General features: G+C 53.2%; 6 protein-coding genes across 6 annotated transcripts; 3 read left to right on the top strand and 3 right to left on the bottom strand.

Annotated features, from left to right (window-relative positions):
- Nucleotides 1-804, bottom strand: PODANS_5_11460 (uncharacterized protein; the record flags this gene model as incomplete). Its single annotated transcript, XM_001905675.1, has 3 exons — nt 1-312; nt 364-528; nt 595-804. Coding segments are annotated over 3 exons (687 nt in total), but the record flags the coding sequence as incomplete, so codon positions are not given.
- Nucleotides 805-1,345: 541 nt separating this feature from the next.
- On the bottom strand, nt 1,346-3,119 carry PODANS_5_11450 (uncharacterized protein; the record flags this gene model as incomplete). The annotated part of the gene is made up of 2 exons (XM_001905674.1): nt 1,346-1,747; nt 1,797-3,119. The coding sequence occupies 2 exons, from the start codon at nt 3,117-3,119 to the stop codon at nt 1,346-1,348; spliced, it is 1,725 nt and encodes a 574-aa protein (XP_001905709.1).
- A 688-nt stretch (nt 3,120-3,807) lies between these two features.
- On the top strand, nt 3,808-5,025 carry PODANS_5_11440 (uncharacterized protein; the record flags this gene model as incomplete). The annotated part of the gene is made up of 1 exon (XM_001905673.1): nt 3,808-5,025. One exon carries the CDS (start codon nt 3,808-3,810, stop codon nt 5,023-5,025), a length of 1,218 nt encoding a protein of 405 aa, XP_001905708.1.
- A 1,100-nt stretch (nt 5,026-6,125) lies between these two features.
- PODANS_5_11430 (uncharacterized protein) lies at nt 6,126-6,728 on the top strand (the record flags this gene model as incomplete). The annotated part of the gene is made up of 1 exon (XM_001905672.1): nt 6,126-6,728. One exon carries the CDS (start codon nt 6,126-6,128, stop codon nt 6,726-6,728), a length of 603 nt encoding a protein of 200 aa, XP_001905707.1.
- A 534-nt stretch (nt 6,729-7,262) lies between these two features.
- Nucleotides 7,263-9,718, bottom strand: PODANS_5_11420 (uncharacterized protein; the record flags this gene model as incomplete). Its single annotated transcript, XM_001905671.1, has 2 exons — nt 7,263-9,356; nt 9,464-9,718. 2 exons carry the CDS (start codon nt 9,716-9,718, stop codon nt 7,263-7,265), a joined length of 2,349 nt encoding a protein of 782 aa, XP_001905706.1.
- Nucleotides 9,719-10,727: 1,009 nt separating this feature from the next.
- Nucleotides 10,728-12,145, top strand: PODANS_5_11410 (uncharacterized protein; the record flags this gene model as incomplete). Its single annotated transcript, XM_001905670.1, has 3 exons — nt 10,728-10,894; nt 11,007-12,022; nt 12,072-12,145. 3 exons carry the CDS (start codon nt 10,728-10,730, stop codon nt 12,143-12,145), a joined length of 1,257 nt encoding a protein of 418 aa, XP_001905705.1.
- Between the last annotated feature and the right edge of the window lie 2,940 nt (nt 12,146-15,085).

Genomic DNA, 15,085 nt, shown 5'->3' with positions numbered 1-15,085 from the left:
GTAGTACGTAGCAGGCGACAAAACTTTCGGATCTTTCCCAGCAACAGGCACCTCCGCATCATCCGGCAAAGGCAGCCACCCATGCGCAAAAATCTGCCTCGCCACCCCAGCCACACTCTCATCCGGACTCTTGGGCATCAACATCCCCAACCTCGACTTGATATTCTCCAACCAAGTCAACTCATAATTCTTAATCTCCGTCGCCGTGCAACACAGCCCCAAACTCGAGATGGTCCCGGGGTATAAACACGCAAACTCCTGCGCAATCATCCCCCCGAGCGAAATTCCCACAACATGCAAACATCTCTTCTCCTCTCCCGTCTTCAGAAACCCGACCTCTTCCGACGTGACGAGGTCATAAACATCCCTCGCCATCTCCCTGCTAGAATACCTCATCAGAGGCTTCCCACTCCCCCCCACCCCCCGGTTGTCAAACACCAGCACCGAGTACCTCTCCCGATTCAAATGCCCAAAGTGATACGTCTGCCTCTGCCAGCCAGTCAAAAGCCCGCCGAGGCCCATGATGAACTACTCACCTTCCCTGTCAAACATCAAAGCGAAACCAAAAACAAGCGAAAAGAAGGGGGGACGTACGACTAGCTTGATGGGCCCATCCCCGTGAACCTCCCAGTTGATCCCAAACGGCCCTCCCCTCCCCTCCGCCACGGGACACAACCCCTTGCGGTCCGGCTCCAGGTTCCAGATGGCTGTCGGAAAGGCCGGGTGGGCGAGCGTTTCGGCCACGGTGGGGATTCCGAGTTGGGGGTCGAGGGTCCTGTTTGGTAAGGTTAGTGAGATGCCCATGGGTGAGGAGAATGAGAGGTTTATGGGCTTGCATTGTGATCGAGAGGGGTAGTCAGATCAAATATATCCTATGCTATAAATCTGCTAGCTTAAACACGGTGTTGACAGGATGATAGATTTCTGTCAAGTTTTTATCCGGTCGGCAGTCTGGTCGTCTCAACTTTTGTTGTTATCGCCGCCGGAGCGAAGCGTTCCTGAGCCTGAGCCTCGGCGCGAGCGCCACGGCGGCCCCCTGACCCAAATGACGTAATCAGCATGTGAATCCACCAAAATATCCCTGAACTGTCCGCGGTGGAGGGTTAGGGTGTTGACAGCAAACATTGATATGGTGGTCTATCATTTATACAAATCATAGAGAATTCTTAGGAGCCGATCCAGATCAATGCTATCACTGATAGCGGTAGTTCACATGGCTCAAAAACAACCGGACGGTCTACTTTTGTATCCAGCATGAAAACATGCTCCCTGAACGCCTTTTGCTTTCACGCTACCACCACCAAACACGCATCCCAACAACTCGAAGCTATTACATGGCCCTGACTCAAAGCATTACAAAGCCCACACCGCTGGACGTGTTCTCCTCCAGCAAATTCCTCTTGTTGACACCACCGTGGACAGGGTTGGCCTTGTAGTTGAACAGATAGTAGTGAAGCTGCCCATCACCGGGGTGGAACTTTTGCTGCTCCAAGAACAGCGAGTTATCCATCAGCGACAGCGCATTGAACACGTCAAACTTGGCCTTCTTGGCAAGAATGAGCATATCAGCCATGAGGGCATTAAGACGAGCCTTGAGGGCCGGGCGGTCGTCAGGGCTCTTGAGAGCAACATCCGAGGCGTAGTAGAAGAGGTAGGCGGCGCGAATGGCAGAGTGCTTCTTGGACCGGATGACCGACGATTCGAGGCAGTAGAAGGAGAAGAAGTCGGTGATTTTGCCGTCGTCGCCCTGGAGACATGTTAGCGCAGAACAGACATAAACGGGGCGAGATGCTAACCTCAACAACATATGACCAAATCACACGCTCACCAGGCGCCTCTTTGTTATGCAACAGCCAATGCGACACCTCTTCCTTGGACCACACTGGAGTCAGATCAAAGCGCTTCAGGTACGCCTCGACGAGAACCTGCACCGCGTTGAGATCCCTGGCTTCCATCTCACGGAGCCCACGAGTCGACGTGTTCTCGGGGACCCTGAACCTAATATCTTGCAACTTGGGGGTGCTGTTGGTTGGGCATGGGCTGAAGCCAACCTCATACAGCTTCATCCAGTTCAAGGCGCGGTGGTAGTATCGGCAGGTACTAACTGGCCGAGGGAGGACAATACCGCCCGTGTAAATGGCCTGCCAGATGCCATCAAGGTTGATGCGCCGTGTAATCTCCTTGATGAGCACTGGCGCAAGGCGCTTCCCTCTGAGCTTCTTGTGAATGCAGAGGAAGTTGACCTCGGAGCTTTGAAGAATCTTGTCCCGTACCCGCATCTGGGTTGGGATGGCAGAAATGAAAGCGCAAAGGGTATCGCCAGTGCGAATCCCAACGTGCCATTCCTTGCGCCATCCCGGAGACAGCAAAGACCACCTCAGCAGAGAGCCAGAGTACTTGAACCTAAACATGGCCTCGTCATCCTCCACGTAGTGACCATACAGAAGCTTCTCTACCTCTTCCAACTGCCTCTCGTCCGTGAGATCCATCGTGACCCAGCGGAACTGTGGAAGCGCAAGTTCAATGGGTTCGGTTGGAATGTCCTCCACTTTTTGGACTCTGACGGGACCCTCCTCGATGAGCTTGGGCTCCTCATCGAACTGAGGTACTGGTTGTGTGCTCCAGAACTTGTACGAAGCCATATCCTTGCGGTTCTTGCCACTCGTTGCCAAACCGGTCATGATATCCTGTAACTTGAGCTTCTTGAAGGCTTCGATGGCTTTGGCCGTGTTGTCCGACGAGCCCGGGGCATCCTGTGCGCCGAGAAGTTCATTCCGCAAGGCAGGGTTGAGGGTGAGGAATTCAGCGATCTGGTCGTTTGAGAGGCCCGCGATGGCCTTCTTGGGGTCGGCCTCGACATCGGCGGCGGTCAGCTCTTTGGGAGGGCCTCCGCCAAGGGCTTGAGCAAGAGCTTGTTTGGCCTTCTTCTTCTTGCTCTTCTTCTTCTTCTTTGCGGGAGCTTCTGTGTTTGCGCCTGCTTGTTGTGTTTCCTCCGCTTCGGACCCCGACTCCCCTTCCGACTCAGCTGTGGTGCCCTTGGCAGAGCTTAGGTTGACGAGAGCTTCAGCAGCCTTCTCCTGCTCCTTGGTCGGGTCAACCTCTTTCGATTCGGTCGACATGTTTGGGCAATATCTGGGACGTGGTAACCAATGTGCGAAGATTCGAGATGCGTGAAAGATTCAAGTCTCTCCTTTTTGAAACTTCGGCAGCAGAGTTGTGGTGTCGTGTCGGCAACAAAGCTTGGTGTTTCAAGCAGGTGTGCGGGGCAGCTTCCAGGTTACTTCGACGCGGGCACCCCCCCCCTCCAAGCTTTGGGAGTTTGTGATGGTGGGTCTCAACCCCCAGCTCTTTATCGATAAGTCTTATGCAGTTTGCTCGCTTCACTGTTGTCAACCGTATTGCGTCGACCGACACTCATCATCAGTAGGGATCCCGAGATATACAGGCCTCATTTCGCTTTCTTAAAGCATACCAAATGTCAAGATACAAAATCATCCAGCCTTGTTGAAGTCACACAAAAAGTATGGATCGAGTGCTCACCTCAGATTGCGGGGCGATGAGCTTCTGATTGGTTACGCAGCAAATGTTCAATGCAAACGACAGCGCTCCGCCGCCACTGTTGCCTGTCGCCGCCCAAGTGTGCAGTGCTCAGTTCCCGACCCCTGCCGTCCTCTCGGTGTTTGTGGTTCAAGGGGCGTTCAGCCGCTTCTCTTTATTCGCAATCTATTCAGCTTTCTTTTTCATGCTCGTCCAACATCATCTCAATCAAGCACCTACATCTCAGGCCAGACGGTAGCAATCGCAAGCATGGGCAAACCAACCCCTCCGGCCTATACACCCGGCGCCGGTAGCAGTGCCGACGCCGACCCTGACGCCTTGTCACTCCACACTCCCACCGGTGGTGTTAGCGACCCAGCCTTTCCTCTTGATCTCGACGCTCCCGACCTGGGAACTGATGATCTCCCACCTCTCTACTCTGATATCGACAATGACGCTGGCAGCGGTGCCCCTCTTTTACCACCTGGAACTCAATTCGGCCAGTCCGCCGACCTGGCACCCAAACAGGTTGACCAGAACACTGGAGTCGAGGTCTTTGTCACCTCGGTGTTCGAAGCCGACCCTAAGCTTCTAGAGAAACAGATCAACATCTCTGCTGCAAAGCCACCCAGGCCATTCGTGAGAATCCATGGTACTCACCGGCAGATGGTGGAGGAGAACGGCAAAAAGACTGAGAAAGCCGTGACCGACTTTGAAGTCTCTGTCGAACTCACGCCCTATCTCTTCTCTGATGTCGCCACTCAGCTCTCATGGCGTGAGACACGCACCGTTGAGAATAACGAAAAGACCTGTCGAGGCACTGTCTTCAGAAAAAGAGCTCCTGGATACAAACAAGACATCGAGGTTGGCACAGGCCCCAAACCTACCCTGGCTGAGTGGTGCCACCGTTACTGCGCCAGCCATGCCACCGTCAAATGCTTTGTCCTCCGCCGTCGTGTCGTTGGCTTTGACGAGGAGAAACTTCGAAGTCAGCTCGACGCTCTCGTCCGCAGCACCAACTACCGCGGCAGCGTCTGCATCACCTTCCCGGTCAAGGACGAATATGTATTCATCTACAACGACTGCTGGATCAACAGGTGGCGCTACACGAACTGGATCCGCTGGATCTTCTATCTCACCTTCCTGTGGATCTTCTCCTGGCCATTCTTATACTTCTTCACCAAGACCTTCGAGGTTGTGACGGCCGATTGGGACTTTGCCAGGCCGCAGGAAAATGGCAGACTGGCCTATGTCAGCATGTCGGAGGATCATATCTACAACACCTGGGCGAGGGCCATCAGCCGTGCTGTTTTGGGGAAGAGGCAGACGTGTCTGGACCACAATGATCTTGTTGCGTCTCACACTGATGGGCCGGATGTTGTGGCTGACGTTATGGACGCGGTCCATGCTCCGAGCTTTGTGAGACGAGGTGTCACGGCCATTGCGCATGTCAACCGTCAGCTTGGATGGGGTTCGGACTGGTCGTGATGCGGTTCTTTTGTCTTTACCCGTTGTTTCCTTTTAGCGATTAGGTTCATTCATACCCCCTAGTTTATCTCGTTCCCCCATAAAATTGAAAACAGTTTCTGGACACCACCAAGACACATTGCCATGGACGAGGACCACCCCCTAATTCCCGAGACCGAGCACCGTATGTGGTGTGACACGTTCAGCCAACATCTCTCTGCCGAATATGACCGTCCCTTTCAAGACATTCGTAATTCCTCTTATCTGCTGCATCTTAGCGCGGTGAAAGCGCAGATGCGGAAAAGTTGACCGCATTGAGCAGCACATTTGGCTGGTCTGGTGGTTAGTCGGGGACCCACCCGTCCGCATCGGCCGCACCGCCCGCAAATGCCCCACCCGCTGCCGTCCGCATGGACCCACCCACACCTCCGCAGCCTCCGCTCCGGGGTGTGTATCCGCTCCGGCCGGACGACATTCCGCTGCATTGTGTCTGACGAACCTGTGAGATGGGGGTTGTACTCGGAGATACTGAGACATTCGTGAGCCCGGGAGTCCCCTGAGTATTGAGTGATTGTACGATGGAGCGTTCATGTATAAAGATGCTGTTGTCTCCTTCATCTCATCTTGTAAATCATCATCATCACGAGTACAAGTTCCAATAACAACTACCACATAACCACTCCAACGCAACCCTATCGACACCAACACAAAATGTCCTCCCCCAAGACCTACCTCATAACCGGCACCACCTCCGGCATCGGCCTCGCCTTAGTCCAACACCTCCTCTCCCAATCTCAAAACGTCATCGCCACGGGGAGAAACATCGTCTCCCGTTTCCCCTCCGACCTCGTCACCTCCCACCCCGACAACCTCAAGTTGTTAGAACTAGACATCGCCTCCCCCCTCCCCCACCTCCAATCCATCGCCGCCCAAGCCTGGGACCTCTTCCCAGGCGGCATCGACGTCCTATTCAACAACGCAGGCATGTCAGCCATGAAACCCTTCGAAGAAGCCTCGTACGTCCCCCCTTATCCCCTTTCCCGTTTCCCAACCCCCCGCTAACCCCAGACATCAGCGAAGAATACATCTCCCAAATCTACACCGTCAACCTCTTCGGCCCCATGCGCCTCACCCAAGCATTTTTACCTCTCTTCCGGAACAACCGTAAGGGCGTAACAATAGCCTTCACCTCCTCCTCATCAACCTACACCCCCCTCCCCTTCATGTCCCACTACTCCGCCTCCAAATCCGCCCTCTCCACCACAATCACCTCCCTCGCGAAGGAACTCCTCCCCTTCCACATCTCCGTCCTGGCCTTCGAATGCGGTGGCACAGTCACCAACCTTGGCCAACCGCGCCAATCATCCCCCTCCCCCTCCCCCTCCTCCCTCTTATCACCACCACCACCACCACCAGAAACACCCTACGCCCAAGGAATAACCTCCCTGATAACCATGTTCACCCGTGATCCGCCAGCTTACATGCCCGGGTCCCCCTCCAAAATGGCAAAAACCATGGTCTCAGTCATCAACAAGATCCAAAAGGGCGAAAAAGTACCCGTCAGGTTGGTCTTAGGGAGCGATGCCTGGGAGAGCGTGAACCAAAACCTGGACGAGACGCAGCAAGTCCTGCAGGAGTGGAAACACGTCAGCTGGGAGACCGATCGGGACGGGGTCAAGGGGGGCGCGGAGGGGGATTACCTTCGTGCTGTTAGTATCTTGTGAGAGCGATGATGGTTTCGTCGTAAGGGATAGAGGTGTTTGGTTCTAAGTCGTCGATGAGCAGAATATACAACAAGTCGATCATGTAACACACAACAATAACACAACCCTTTCACCCATCTCCATAGAATCTTTGATGTTAAATAGGGGCAAATACACACAGCAGTAGTTTATTCGTAACCAAAGAAAAAGTTCAGCCCCACGTCAAAGTCCCAAAACTCCAGCCCATGAATACCTCAAGTCTCTTATCGCGCAACACACAAAGAGAGAGAGATCTTGAAACCTAGTAGCAGCCCAGCACCCAACCCCATCACCAAAATGAGGATACTGAGAATAAAAAATAGTAATAAAAACAAAGGCAAGAATTTCCACGCGCTGGCAACACATATTTTTCCGTTTTGCCCAGGTATCCCCACCATCCGCAACGCGCTGTTGTCCCGAAAAAAAGAAAAAGAAAGAAAGAATGCAAGAGCATAATTCCACAAGGATGAAGGGTTGATACAAATATTTTCCACCTAGCACCAACCAACCACCAGCCTACTCCCTGCTCGCCTTGCCAGCCACCGTCGCAATAAAGCTTTGGTACTGCGCATCTTCGTCGGCTGCCTCCACACCATTATACACCAACCCCCTCGACCGTGAGGCCAGCTCCTGCATTTCCACCTTGGGGTGCTTGCCGCTACCCCTAGACCGTGAGCTCAGCTCAGTCATCTCGATCTTGGGCGGGTTGGTGGCCCACAAAACCTGCGGGGCAGACGGGGTTTGGTGTGCCGGCTTCTTTTCCCTTTCTTCCATCTCGGCCTCCTTGTCCTTGGCGGCCCCGTTGGTTATTCCGCCCATCTCGGTATCTTCTGTCTCTGTGCCGTCGCGCCTCGGCAGCCGCATGGCCAGCAGAACATACTCTGACCTCGTCATCGTCTCCATTATCCCCTCCATATAGCGCCGAACCTCTTCCTGAGGAGCCACAACTCGAAAGAGATTCTCGAGGTGGCGACCGCTGGGGGCAAAGAGCCTCACGGTGAGGGGCTCGTAATAATCTTGGTCGGGGTCCGCCTGCGGATACTCTGACTTGCTGCCCCGGCGGACTACCAGGAAAGACGCCACGACTTGCTGTCCCGCTCCGGGAGACATTGACATCTGTTCCAGAATGCTGAATTTCGGAAACATGTATCGATCACCATTGCCACCAGCAAACTCAAAAAGGACAGCCGAATAATCTGGCTTGGGAGGCGGTGGTGGTCCTTTGGATCGAAGGGCTTGCTGTGGCTGAGGCGCCGTTTGTGGGACTGGTGTAGAGGAGGCCGAATTGTTGCCACTGCCATTCACTCCGTTGGTGTGCTTGGCTACTGTAGGTGTCGTTGCCGACGCTGGCGTCTTCGGGGGGTGGGCTTCCTTCTCCTTCAACGCGGTCCGCAGCTGATCGATTATCAGCTTCAGGTCAGTAGCGTCTGAGAACTGGGTCTTGTTCTCCGATACACGTCGGACCATTTCCCTCGTCTTAATGTCATCCAGGGCCTTTTTGACCAAGGCCACAATGAGCGGATCGCACCCATTCGGCGCTCTCAAATCCGCAGATGTTTGCTTGGCATTAGAGGTCAAGACAATGTCCAGGATGGCCTTGACTTCATCCGCAAAGTACTTCACTGTACGGCCGTCTACCAGTAGCCTTTCAGCTGAAGGCCCAGCGGTGCTACCGCTGCGCTTATTCTCCGCTGTGATGGCATCAATGATGGCCTGGAATCGGGCAAGCTCTTGTTTGGCAGCTTCGCCATTGGCGACACGCTTCATTAGATCTCGCAGCTCGGCATCAGTCCCTGCTCTAGAGGCCAGCATCAAGATGATCGGATCTGTTCCCGGCGCCGGTTTTCCTTGCGCAGGTGTCCCTGGGGCCGCCGGAGCACCATTCATCGGAGGTTTAGCCAGCGCGGGGCTTTGCCCTGCAGGGAAAGCCGCAGCGCCTGCGCCCGCCACCATGGTGGGATTGGGCGAAGGTGGAAGTCGTGGCGGCTGGGTGCCAAACGGGGGCGTGATATGTGGCCTCGCTGGTGGTTGCGGGGTGACTGTTCCTGGAGACAGGACTGATTCCATGCCTCGTGGAGAGGCAACTGGTCTAGGCAGAGCTGCAGGTATGGTGGGCGTCATGCGCGATACTTCTGGAGCCGGCGGTTGGTTGGAAGTTGGCGGCTGACCCGGTCCTTGCGAATTTACCCCAGCTGGCTGCGCCGCCGGAAGAGTGGGAGTCTGGGTCGGTGTCTGGGTTTGCGGTCGCGCCTGACTTGGTGCTTTCGTCTGTGTCTGAGCTTGACTTGGAGGTTGAGTCGCTGGCGCGGGAGCAGGAGACGGCCGCTCGGCAGATTGTGTCACTTTTGGGGTAGCCGGTGGGGGCATGACCCCATTCGGGGGACCATATTGCAGAACTGGTCGCTGGGTGATCGGTGGAGGCGGAGGCGGTTTTGGGTCCTTGACAGCATACATGGTTGCCTCGAAACTGTGCGGCTCCACGATAATGGTCACATTTCCCAGCTTCACCATGCTGTCCTTTGGCGGGTTGTTCGGTTCCTCAATGATTTGTCCCTTCTTCTTGACCGGTTTGGACCAATACTTTGGGAATATGGCTTCCGACATCCATTGCTGCCGTGATCGTGCGAGAGACTCAGAAAGGACACCACTGGAAAGAATATGTCAGCATTTCGCCCTGCCACAGCATGACAAGCCAAGGGAGCGCACCTTTCTGTCACCGACTGATAATCCTTATTTGAGAGATCGTTTGGTTGTGGCGAGTCGACGGTTGGCAGGGGCTTGCTAGCACTGATCGATTTCGGTAACGGCGTTGGAACCTCTTCAACCGGGGCAGGTTCTGGTTCTGGAGCCGGGGCAGGTGTCGGCGTCGCAGATTTGGAGACGGACTTTGGTGTCGAATCGGTATGCCTCCGTTTGGCAGCCTGCTCAACCCGGGCGGCAGCGCGTGCTGGAAGCTTCCTCTTCTTCTCCATCTCGCAAACTATTCAAGCCCGACGTGTAGAGTTGGTAAGTAGCTCGTCATAAGCACATCGGGATCGATCGAGATGTCGAGCTGGAGCGTCGATGGCGAGCAAGACAAGCAATTCGATGTTGATGGCGGGAGGGAGATTTATCTAGACGGATGAGGTTAATTAAAAAAAAAAAAAAGAACCCCCAACGAAGCAAAGAAGAGCGCGCGAGTGCGCGTGGGCAATTGAAGGGTAATCAGTCCCAAGACGTGCTGCTGATGGCAGAATGCAGCTGGAAAAGAAGGGACCGAGACCGTGACGAAGGCACCAGCAGTTCCAAGCCCCAAAAGAAAATGGGTCCAACTGGGATTTGGGAAGCAGCACCTTAGCAAGCATCGGCAAAAGCTGGGGGATGGATGCTGCTCGATTTATCAAGCACGCATTTCCTGTGCGCTAAACTATATCTGGACCCATCTCCTGCCGTCTGATTGGCCCTAGCTAAATCACAGGCCATGAATGCGCCGCTGTAATTAATTGGGGATGCAGGATTGCTCCACAAGCACCTCGCCTCACAAATGGTTCTCTTCTTCTTACTCCTGCTGTATCTTGAGGTTTGGTAAAGTGCAGCAGAGTAATCCATCTCTTACATATCCCAACATGTGTCCCCTCACAATGCGCTCCGTGTTTTCCAGAGCAAAGTCCTGCTGATGATGAGTTGTTGGACAGTGCGGCTGACCGGGATATCTGGTGGGGATCAACTAAGCCGCATGATCACAGTTACCGCTACTAACAGAGTGTCACGCATTTCATGCAGTGTTCTAATAGCACCACTATCAGCTCACAAGGTCAACTGCATGTCCCTGTCCAAGCTCAGCAGCCACACATCTTGACGACGTAACACGGGCCGTTTCCAAGCTTCAAGCCACCATCTTATAAGTCAGCAAAGGCGTTTTTCAGGGGCGTTGGCATGCTCATACTTGTTTCGTTTTGATTCATTGCAAAAACATCCTCCTATATAGACGGACATCTTCTCATGTCCCTGAAACGACTCACTCAGGCTGCTTTATCCCGGAGCTCTGCATCAAGGATGCTGGACCCGGCTGCTATCTCCGGCCTCTTCGTGGGGCTTGTTCTCGGTGTTCCTGTTGCCGTATATGCTCTGTTTCTTGGGTTGAGCTCGATACCATTCTTTCAGCGCCAGTATGACTTGGCATCTTTCATCTCTTACAGCTTACTGTTCTTTAAAAAGCTGACTGCAATGCACGTCCCAGGTTCTTATATGCCCACAATATCCACAGCCTGTGGTGGCCAGGCGCTCGAAAGAGAACCAACCAGCCCCAACGATACGGCTTCGCAAGTCAGTCTCCTGCCCACTTTCTCATGAACCTCATCACACTGACCATCCCCCAGAAAACCAAGCAACCCCCTTCCTCCTCGGCACCCCTGACAACGAGTCCCTCTACGCCTGGCACGTCCTCCCCCTAACCCTCTACAGCAAACATTCCCCCACCCTTATCTCGCGCCCCGACGAGGGCACATGCCACAAAGACTTCACCGAAACCCTGCAGTACGACCTCCTCCTCAACGACCCCGACGTCAAAGTGGTCGTATCCTTCCACGGCAACGCCGGCCACCTCCTCCAATCCCACCGCCCCCGAGTCTACCACACCCTTTCTCTCAATCACCACCTCTTCACCCTCTCCTACCGTGGCTTCGGCCTCTCCACCGGCTCCCCCACCGAAGACGGCCTCAAAACCGACGCCATCTCCCTTCTCAACTTCCTCCTCAACGAATGCCGCGTCCCACCTCAGCGCATCGCTTTACTCGGGCAATCCCTCGGCACGGCTGTCGTCGCCGCAGTGACGCATCATTTTGCTGTTAACCACCAAATCGACTTTGCTGGCTCGGTTATTGTCGCTGGATTTAGCTCGTTGCCCTCTATGCTGAGCGGGTATCGCATCGCGGGCTTCATCCCCGTGTTGAGGCCGCTGTCTTGGTGGCCTTGGTTGTTGAGGGTGGTGATGGGTAGGGTGGTGGATAAGTGGGATAGTGCCGCTCGCTGGCAGGAAACCACGCGTGAGGTGAAGGGAAGGGGGGGTAGGTTGAGGTTGGAGATGGTGCATGCGAAGAATGATTGGGATATTCCTGCGGATGAGGATGACAAGGTGTTTAGGGCTGCGGTGGGGGGGCTGGTGGGGGATAAGTTGACGGAGGGTGATATTGACAGGTTGAAGGGGGAGAGGGTGGTGGGGGATGAGAATCAGGGGTTTGTGGCCGAGTGGATGGAGCAGGGGGTGGTGGTAAGGCAGGAGTTGGTTCCTTTTGGAGGTGAGTAATGTCAACATGAAGGTGATGAAAGGTTGCTGACAGACTGCAGGACACAACGATGTCACGTTTTATGCGCCAACGCTGTTGGCTATCATGAGGTCATTTGAAGGGGTGGAAGAGTGAGATGCGAGGCTGTGGAGAGTGGTAGTGAGTGAGTTTAATGTTTATACTCTGCATAGAGACTTACGAAGTAACTTTTATTGCTCATCATTCCATAAGGTGCATTCCCATCTTGTGGTTTATTTTTACGATGTGATTACCCATCCCATCACTTGTCATGGTGCTACATTTGACCAATACTCAAGCCAATAAATGGAACAGCTCAGACTACTACATACTAAGCTTAGACAAGGTGTCTGGTTAGAGCACAACTCGGTCTGTTGAAGAAAGGGCTGGGATTGACAGAATGTAAGCTCGACTTAGGTACCCAGGTAGACTGGTAAATGCAGAGGCTTAAGCTGGGAGAGCAGTTAGCTGAGGCTAGGGGAGGTAAACAGTTGGAAGCTTGGAAGGTTTGAATTATGAAAGAAAATTCATATCTATTATGAAAGCATGCACTGTGAGCTTGAGAGGTAAGCTCGGGGGAGGATCACGACATATTGGTTCGTCACTCCATAAGATTACACGTCACAACTCCATATATCGGGCCTCAAACCAGTGTTGAATCTAACAATGACTCAGCCCCCTGGACGATACCCCTGATTCAACGATTGACTATCTAAGCCTTACCAATTAGCTACCTATGTAATCTCCAAACAAGTGTGGAGAAACGCAAGTCTTGATGCAGTAGATGGACAGGGAAGATTGAACACCTAGTTCGACTCAGGCAAGGTGGGAAGGTGACATAGATGGGTATGGTATCCTCGTTTGGATTGTTTGCTTTTGTCAGAGGATACCATCATTTTCAATCACAGGCTTCAAATCAGCTGTCTGGGTTCCAAGCTCAACAACAACCGCCTAAATGAACCCCCTGAATGAAGCCCAGATTGAGCCCCTGATTGATTGATCCGGACCATTCTGTAAAGGCCTCTCCATCTTAGACCGCAGGTTCCATACCATGGTCATCTAACTATCCGGCAAATGTTATGGGTGTTTGATAGAAGCCACCAGCATCAGTCTTTCCCTGACCCGAACTCCCCACCTTGCCATCGTCTCCAACCTTCTCACATCCCTTGTATTTTCCTTTCTTGTCATTTACCGAACTTTTGGGATTTCGAAAGAAGTCTGTACGCGTGGCTGACCCGGCACCGGAATCGTCACACAGGAGAGGTGCGTAACCGCGAAAGTTTCGGTCCTGAGCTTGGTCTCAGAGCATATCCTTCCAGGGCTATGCCCTTGAGTCGGCTGCTTCTTTGGTGTCTTGTTCTTGAACCCAATTTGATTGTCCACTTGACGAAGTGCATGGCTTCCGTCGGGTCTTCGGCGAAGCTTCTGGGGGTTGGATAGGGGCTGACGTTTGAGTGGACATAATAGTCAGGTGGTTTCTGGTAATAGAAGTACTGAATCCGCTGGATACAGTTTGAGGTAAGCTGAGAGTGATGGGGAAAAGCTTGGAAGATGTATGAAAGGAGCAAATGAATAATTATACATACATACCGTAATTCACCTAGCTATTTTACCTCACCATTGCTACCTAGGTGAGTCATCCGGGGATGCTCCGAAACTCTTAGATGATTGATCTACACAACCACATGCACATTATTGACCCCAGCCAGGATTGCTATAGCATTGCATCCTTCTAAAGTTGACCGTCAAGTGTTTCTGGTTGATTTCCATCTCTATACGTGACCTCAAGATGCTTCACTGCGGTTACATTAGCTGACTGTTGTCTGACAACACATCCTTAGTGATATTGAGCCGTCCAACCCATATGCAGCGCAAACTATGCGAGGTAATAATGTTATCAGCCGTAAATCTAAACATCTGACGTGTTGAGCGCAGACTTTGCTTATTTGCCCTCGGTCATTGAGCATGAAAGCTTTCCTTGTCATCGTTGTGTCACAGACTTGTCGGATGTACCTCTAGTCACCGATCACAGGGCTGTTGGTGACGAGGTAAGACATTAGAGATGTACCCCTCTTGATTTCCCCAGGGTCAGATCCACTATTCTTTTGAGATGGCCTTACTTCTTTTGATGCTTGGTCTTGGTTGTGTGTGGACTTCCAAATCGAACGACCTTTCAGTGTATTGGCTGCGTTTGACCTTCAAATGAACGGGGCAATCCTGCTATGGGGACGACCAATATGAAGTGGGGGAGGGGCCAAAGCTTCGAAAAGGTCATTGACCTTCGAAAGCTGCCGCAACAGCCCAGCCAAAGGTCCCAAGACGTTAATCACTGGCTTGACCATGATGGCTTTTCCTTCTTCTACTCTCCCACAACACTGGTAGCATCTGACTGGAAGAATCGACATGTGGTGGATGAAGTGTATCTTCCCAGCATGGCAGGCCTTTTGAAGACACTGGTAGCTGGGGCCGACCGGAACAATTGTTCGCTCTTGATTTGAGAACCATCGCTAGAAGTAACTTACTTCTATGGAGTTGTGATGTCATTAGCTGCGGAGCTATGGGCTGGGTCAGGCGCTTGGTCAGGCGCTTGATCAGGCGCTTGGCCAGGGGCCCGGCCAGGGTCTTGACCTGGGTATGCAAGGTATTGGTGTATGACTTGTACCCATCTGGAGAACTGATTTTGGATGTCGTGCTCCAGTGACAGCCAGAACACATGCGAGTATTTATGCCTGGCTCGATAGGCGTACTCGAGCGCCAGTTGGCTTTTTCCCACACCAGCGCGCCCATGTATTACACAGATCCGGGTCGTCGTTGTAGCCTCGTACTCGTCGTGATCAAAGATGCCATATATCTGTTCTAACTGAGCTGAGCGCCCGATGAAATTGTCGTTGCGGGCGGGTACAGTCCATTGGGGCGGGGTATGGGAGTCGCCAAAAGACCGAGGAGGGTCATCGCCACATGCCGCAAAACCGCACTCAAGGCCTGGGAGGGGCTACAGCTTTTGCCTTCAAAACGGAAGACCGTGAATGTATTGGGTTGGCTCCGCAAACTGAATCA

Source organism: Podospora anserina, chromosome 5 (assembly GCF_000226545.1).
Source record: "Podospora anserina S mat+ genomic DNA chromosome 5, supercontig 10".
Classification (NCBI taxonomy): Eukaryota; Fungi; Ascomycota; class Sordariomycetes; order Sordariales; family Podosporaceae; genus Podospora; species Podospora anserina.
Note: the sequence above shows the minus strand (reverse complement) of the source record. Positions and strands in the feature narration are given on the sequence as shown.